We start from the raw sequence: 7,084 nt of genomic DNA, 5'->3' as shown, positions 1-7,084 counted from the left end.
TACATATAATAAAAATGTAATAAAATTATACCTTGTACATATTTATATTTTTATATTACTTTTAAGAGGAATCAGCTATGGACATGATTCCCAAGTTAGTTGCTCATTTAGCTCACCTAGGAAGTATTTTTTAAAGTCTTAATGCCTGAGAGCCACTCCAAAAACTAATTAGCTTAAAATCTTTCAGGGGTGAAGTCCATGAACTGATGTTTTTTTTAAAGTTCCTCAGGTAATTGCAGCGGGCAGCCAAGGTTGAGAATCGGGTAGTAGTGACATTTGAAGCTTGTTAGGAGCATGTGGAAAATGTGTGGAGTGAGTGTGGGGTGATTATGTAGCTATATACCCACTCTGTCCCAGAGGCTCAGCAGCATAAAATAAACAAACAAATAAAAACCAAAATAAATGTTTCAAACCTTTGCGTTGATGGCAATTATTAGTTGTGTGTTTTTTCAGAACTGGGCTTGCAGTGATAACCTTTCTAACTTCAGATATCAGTCAGGATTGCATTTAGCTACAATAGAAAGCCATCAAACAGTAGTATTGATAAGTCACGGTTTCTTCTTCTCACAGAACAAGAAATTCAGAAGTGGACAGATCAGGGCTAGTGTGAAGATATCAAGGAACCAACCTCCTTCTCTCTCTCTCTCTGTGCAGCCATCCTCACTATGACTTTCATCCTCAAGACTGAAAGATGGCTATCAATCTGTGCAGAGAAAGGGTGGCCTTTGTCCTGATGAGGCTTTGCCTTTTAGCTCTCATCCAGGGAAGGGAAGCTCCATCCCTAGGTACTTCTGCTTATATCTCATTGGTCAGAATCCATCACATGATTATCTCTAGCTGAAAGGGTAGCTAGATATTTGAGTAATTCTTTTCCCAGGCTATCTAGAGGAAAGTAAGGGGAAGTTTAGGACAGATGCTGAGTGAGCCAACCTGTACTGTTTCTCACATGTGAGGTCAAGAAACTCAGTCTTGAAAGCCAAGGAATAGGTGACTGGACTCCAGACGGGACCCTGAGGGCATGGCTGATGTGGCCAAGCATCAGCTGATGATGAGAACGTTGAAGGTCCGAGAGCTTCAGCTTTAAGGCATGAAAGTGAAGATTTCTTCAGAATCAGACATGTACATTATTCAGTGCAAAGACCTGTGGTTTAGTGATTCCTCTTCTCTCTTCATGGGATAAGGACCAGGACTTGGGGCTGATTTCCCCAAGATTAGTGGGAGAGGTAGGCGTAGATTCCATTACAGCTTGGACAATGTCCTATCGCTCAGTTTATAGACTTCTCCAGGAATGGCAGGCTCTACTCTATATATGCATTTGGTGGGTGGGGATTGATAACTGCCAGAGACTGAACATATAACTGGGTGTGAGGGATATAAGCTTCTTACACTATTCTCATATTTAAGTGTGGGTGAGAGTTAAAAGGTCGCTCTACCAGTGAATGACTACATGCTCTGCTGACAAAGAAACACGCAGGGACTATTTTCACCTTTCTGGAAATTGTGATTAGAAAATTCAAGGAGAAGGTCAAGGCACTAAACCAGAGCTGGCAGGAAGGAGGACCAAGTCCTGCTCAGAATGCCTGGAGAGTCCCTGCCAGAGCCTTGGGTGAGAGCCCGTCCTTAGCCTTGGTCCCAGCTGGCTTCCATGTGGTTAAGGGACCTGCCTGGGGATTCCCCATCATTCAAGAGCTCTTTGAGTGACCCCCTCCTTAGCCCCTCCAGTAGGGAATTCCCCAGACTGTTCTCACACCCACATGAAGCCTGCTCCTTAGCCACCCCCAGCTTGCTTGTGCTTTATGATAGGAATGGTACCAAGTCACCCCACAGGTGAGGACGAATTGTGAACATTAGCATCTGGATTTGCATAAGATAGGAAAAGAGGGAAGATGAAATTGGAAAGCCAGCATGGCTGAGGCCTCATGGGAGATAATTATCAGATATCATAAGATTTAAACAGACTTCAAAGGCAAGAGACGATTGTAGGCACAGACTCTGAGGCCAGATTACCTCAATTCAAGTACTGGTGCTGCTACTTGCAAGCTGTGTGACATTAAACAATGTACTTAACTTCTCTGTACCTTCAGTTTTCCTCTTCTGCAAAGTTTGCATAATAATATTAAATACCATATAGGGTTTTTTGCAAAGATTAAATATGACAAACTTAAAAGAGTGATTGTCACATGGTAGCATTCACTAAATGTTAGTTAATTTTAAGTCAAGCTATAGTTTTCTTTTATTTATTTATTTACTTATTTATTCATTCATTCATTCATTCATTCATTCATTCATTCATTTATAGGCAAGGAAACCCTTGGTTGACCTCACAGATTGCAAGGACCTTGTCAGTTTATAATCCCTTATTATTTTATTTTATTTTTTTTTACACCTACAGCACCTTGTCTTCCTAGGTGGTCTCCCATCCAAGTACTAACCAGGCCCAACCCTGCTTAGCTTCCAAGATCAGATGGGATTGGGCTTGTTCAGGGTGGCATGGCCATAGACTATATTTTTCTTTTAAAAATTTGGTTTCTACTACTCGTTCTCATAAATTGAGTCTACATCCCTCTTCCCTCAACACACACTCACACACACACACACACACATGTACTCGCACGTACACTCACTTTCCCAATGGGTGGAGGTTAGAGGCTCTAGTTTGCTAATATACTCAGGTAGTCATTTGGAAATCTGAAATATTCGAGAGTTGAAGAGGGCTTAGAGATCTTCTAATTCTGTGGTTTTCAAGATTCAGTGCAGATTAGAAACCCCTGGGGAGCCTCTAACAACCCATGCTGAGGCTGCACCCCAGACTGATTAAGTCAGAATCAACCATCAGTATTGTTAAAACTCCAAGGGTTCCCACTGGTCCCAGTGAGCGGCCAAGGTCGAGAGCCATTGTTTTGATCCAGTCGTCCTGTTTTAAAACGAGGCAACTGGCTCAGAAAGGGTCACCCAGCCAGGACCAGGACCCAGGACACTTGTCCCCAGGTACCACTGATGGGGCCCACCGTTGTCATGTATTTCGTACCTCATTCTGCATCTGGAGTTGGCCCTCTAGCAGAGTAGCTGGACAGGAGATTCTCTCCCAACTCAGGGTGGGAGGCAAATGACCAGCTCTGATTAGAAGAGTGTGATCAGTACAGGGACCTTGCACTGTGTTGTTTAAAGATCCCCCAAGCCGAGACCCAGTTTTCTCTTAGGAGACTATAGGGCAGCCAAGGACTCCTCAGTGATCTCTTTGTGTGGTTATGGGGCTTTGGATCAATAGCTCACTCAAAGTTTCTGGACCTATGAGAAACTAAGAGTCTTGAAGTAAATCCTATAGTCCTTTCTCCTATCAGCTGCTGCCACCAACCTGTAGTTATATTGGCGGGTAGGTGGAGTAGGCTTGTTCCAGAGTCTGTTTTAGCCTTGTCTGTAAAGTGGAGGTAATGATAGCAGCTGGCCTTCCATATCCAACTTGGTTGTCGTAAGGAGCCTGGAGAACCTAAATAAATTCCAAAAAGTAGAAGGCAGGTTACAGGGAAGCACAAATGCAGGCCCACCCTCCCCCACTGTAGTAGAAGACATGTGTGTTAGAAGCCAAAATTTACTTCTCAAATTTCCTTTCCTCTTCCCTTTCACTGAGTTCTAGGTTTCCAGCACCCATGGGGAAGCTAGGAGGAAGTTAGGGGATTTGATCATCGTATCTCTGGGTAAACAGCTGCTCCCAAGTCAGCCTTTGCCAGATACTCCTGTGTGAGCCCTCTCCAGGGCATGACTGCCCCAGGGAGGGTCAGACTGGACCTAGCGACGAGAGGTGGGTATGTGGAGGAATGAGGCCCCAGATCAGCTGCCTTCCTCCTGAAAAGGAGTCCAATTCTTCCTCCTGTAAATGTCTGGCTGACAGCATGGCCCCTGGGTACGCAGTGCTGGTTTCTGTGGGGTCCTAGCAAGAAGCAGTCTTGCTCCTCAAGGCAAAGACAAGTTTCTTGTCACAGGTGGTGGTTTTTTGGTTAGAGGCAGCAGCGGTTACGGTTACGAGCTGCCTCCTAGAGCTCTGGGGACTGCAGGCCAGGGGGCAGGGAGAGGGAGATGAAAAAAACTAGAGAGAGCTCAGCCAAGCTTGCTTAGGGAGGAAGAATCTGCTGCTACTTCCCCGAAAGCTGGGTCTGCCTCTAGGCAGGGAGAAGGTCAGAGCAGTTGGTCCCTGCGCCCGCCTACCCTGCCCCTCCCTTCTGCCTCGGGGTTTGCCCAGGCTCTTCAGAGCACAGAAGTTACAGTAAATGTTGTCACCAGTGGAAACTCTCAGAGGGGGCGAGGAAAAGGCTAGAGGAAGGGGCCAGGACTCCCGGCCCCCAGTTCCCGTCTTAACAACACCCCCCAGTCTCAAGTGTTGCTTTATCTTACCTTTCGGTAAAGAGGGGATGCCCTCTCTCTGGGATGTGCCCGTAAACAACCAAATGGTAAGACTAAGGAGCCAGCCACATCTTGCAGAAGCAGCAGCCAGTGCCTCTGACTCTACCATCATGGCTCTGAGTATCCCACCCAACCCCATCCCATTTTAGAGATGGGGGTTTCCTTTGTTCTGACCTAGGTACTATTTTCTAGCTCAGAGCCACATACAGGAAATGCCAGCCTGAGGCTGAGCATGCTCAAATCTGTCCTTGATAAACAGATGGAAGCTAGTTTGATGGGTAAGGCCACAGTCATATGCTACTCTACCACTTAACCGGATGCATGGGTTAGGGCAATTGGCAGTATAGCTCTCTCATTACCCTGCAGCTCATGCTCCTAGTGGATTATTTAGGGCAAATTTTAAATGTCAAGTTATCTTACATTTCCTCTCTGCCCATCATAATTTTGAGTCAACTTCTAGTCCAGCAGTTGATATTAATTGCCAATCAATAAACATTTGAGTTTACACGCATTGTGCCAGACCTTTAATAAGTGCTTGAATAATTAAAACCAATTTAATAACATATTCAACTAGCATTTTCAAACTTGCCTGGTCATTAGAATGACCTAGGGTACTTGTTAAAAATTCCAATTCCCAGAATTCACTCCAAATCCCAAATCCACTGGGTTTAAGTTTCTTGAATTAATTCTGATGACGTGGTAAGTTTGGGGAATGCTGGCCTAAATCAAATAAAACTAGAATAATAAGGCCTGGACTCCAAATTTTAGGCTGCTTTTTTGGACTGAAATGTTTATTTGCCATTTCCAGTGCCATTGTCCCTTCCTCTGATGATTAACAGAAAAGGTTTGCTTGACTGAGTCAAGGGATGTGAACCTTAAATGCATATTGGAAATACAAGACCTCTGCGTTTTCCGAAGGTGGGATTGCTTCCAGTCAATGCTAATTCCAGAGTGGAACTGTTGACTTATTAGTGGTACGACTGGTAATCGGTGCTCTTTGCCCTGAGTTTTCCTGATCAGCAAGTATCCTATGGTTCTCTCAAGCAACAGAAGAAAGGTGTTTCTGGAAAAGGGGAAGCATGGGTTCCTGGGACACACCCAGAATGCTGTACAGAACAGGGTGGAATCAAACGCTGTGGTGGACATTGATATTTATTAAGATCCTCGGTGTTCTAGAATCTGGGTGACTCAGACAATTAACCGTGAATTCCATTCGTAAAACTAACTGCAAACTCTGGGGCTGCTTGGAAAACACGTGGTATAACAGAGTGGAAAAGAGTAAAAACGATATAAGATGTTCTCATAAACTCTTTTCCATTTTTTCAGGCTCTGGCCTGCCAACCTGTTTCCCTTGATATGTACTTGCCTCTCTCAAGCCAGGCGCACAGAAAAGCACACTCACACACACCTTCACACATACACCTCTGTTAGTTGGGACCATACGAAACTGTAAAAACAGACAAATATTAGCAATTTCGTATGGTTCGACCTAATATCTATGCATGCACGTGCACACATATATACATACTAATACAGATGCGCGCACACACACACACACACACACACACAGCGCATACAAACGTATATGCACATGTGCCCACACTCACACGTGCAAATTCACGATGCTCTGCTCCATGGCTATGCTAGTGACAGTTCTAACCTGGGCTCCTCCTGCTACCCCCACCCACAGTCTTGGGGCCTGCCCTGACATTAATGCCGATCGCCCCCCTCACAGGAGAGTGAAGACCTGGAGAAACAGAATGCGGCTCTGCGCAAGGAGATCAAGCAGCTCACAGAGGAGATGAAGTACTTCACGTCGGTGCTCAGCAGCCACGAGCCCCTGTGCTCAGTGATGGCCACCAGCACCCCCTCGCCCCCCGAGGTGGTATACAGCACCCACGCCTTCCACCAACCTCACGTCAGCTCCCCGCGCTTCCAGCCCTGAGCTTTTCCATAGGTGGGGGAGAACAGAGCCGCCCCCTACCCCCGCCCGCCCCTAGCTGCTCCGGCTGCTTGGGAGGGGCACAAAGACTGTGGCCAGACTGCCCTTGTCCCTCAGAGCCCTCTGTCTACCTGGAGATATGAAGACAGAGGCCTGGACCAGGATTGAGCACAGGATGGTAGCAGGTGGAAGTGTGCGAGGCCTCCCAGCGGGGCGGCAGCCCGTCAGAGCGTGCTGGACCCCCACGCTGGTCAATGCAGAGCTGTATCAAGCAGAACGCCCAAGACCCATGGCACAAAGAGAGAAGGGCAAGGGAGGGTTATTTTTCTAAATAAATGTCTTAAAAGAAGCAAATCTGGTAAGGCAGTTTCCCTTTCACACTGTCTCCTGAAGCCTTAAATTCTGCGGGGCTGGGGCCTGCTTTTGCTCTTGGCCTCAAGAGCCCGTAAAACTCTGGAGACTGCTAATCTCTCTCTCTCTCTCTCTCTCTCTCTCTCTCTCTCTCCCTCCCTCCCTCCTGTGGTTTATTAATCTACTTGGGAAGCTGGATTTTTCAAAGAATTTTTAATGCTCCCTCTAAGCACATTCTTGATTGTCCTTCCCAAATCACCTTACCATGGCCTTCCATTTCTCATTGCCTCATGCTTTCTAGATTGTCAGTGGGTCAATTCTCTAGCGAGAAGGACCAGTGCAAAGTGCCACTGGGTGGAATGGTCATTCAGGCTGATGCTCTCACATCCCACT

General features: G+C 46.2%; 1 protein-coding gene and 1 non-coding gene across 2 annotated transcripts in view; one reads left to right on the top strand and one right to left on the bottom strand.

The window, feature by feature from the left end:
* BATF (basic leucine zipper ATF-like transcription factor) overlaps nucleotides 1-6,664 on the top strand; it is a 21,646-nt gene extending 14,982 nt beyond the window's left edge. The window contains exon 3 of the mRNA XM_011370839.1: nucleotides 6,134-6,664. Coding sequence (XP_011369141.1) covers nucleotides 6,134-6,343 — 210 coding nt within the window. The 3' untranslated portion in view covers nucleotides 6,344-6,664. The remainder of the gene's footprint in view (nucleotides 1-6,133) is intronic.
* On the bottom strand, nucleotides 2,384-2,502 carry LOC111746139. The gene has a single exon (XR_002782950.1). It is a non-coding gene; the product is annotated as a 5S ribosomal RNA (ribosomal RNA).
* Nucleotides 6,665-7,084: the final 420 nt, after the last annotated feature.

The sequence above is a fragment of the Pteropus vampyrus genome, unplaced genomic scaffold, assembly GCF_000151845.1.
Source record: "Pteropus vampyrus isolate Shadow unplaced genomic scaffold, Pvam_2.0 Scaffold177, whole genome shotgun sequence".
Classification (NCBI taxonomy): domain Eukaryota; kingdom Metazoa; phylum Chordata; class Mammalia; order Chiroptera; family Pteropodidae; genus Pteropus; species Pteropus vampyrus.
Note: the sequence above shows the minus strand (reverse complement) of the source record. Positions and strands in the feature narration are given on the sequence as shown.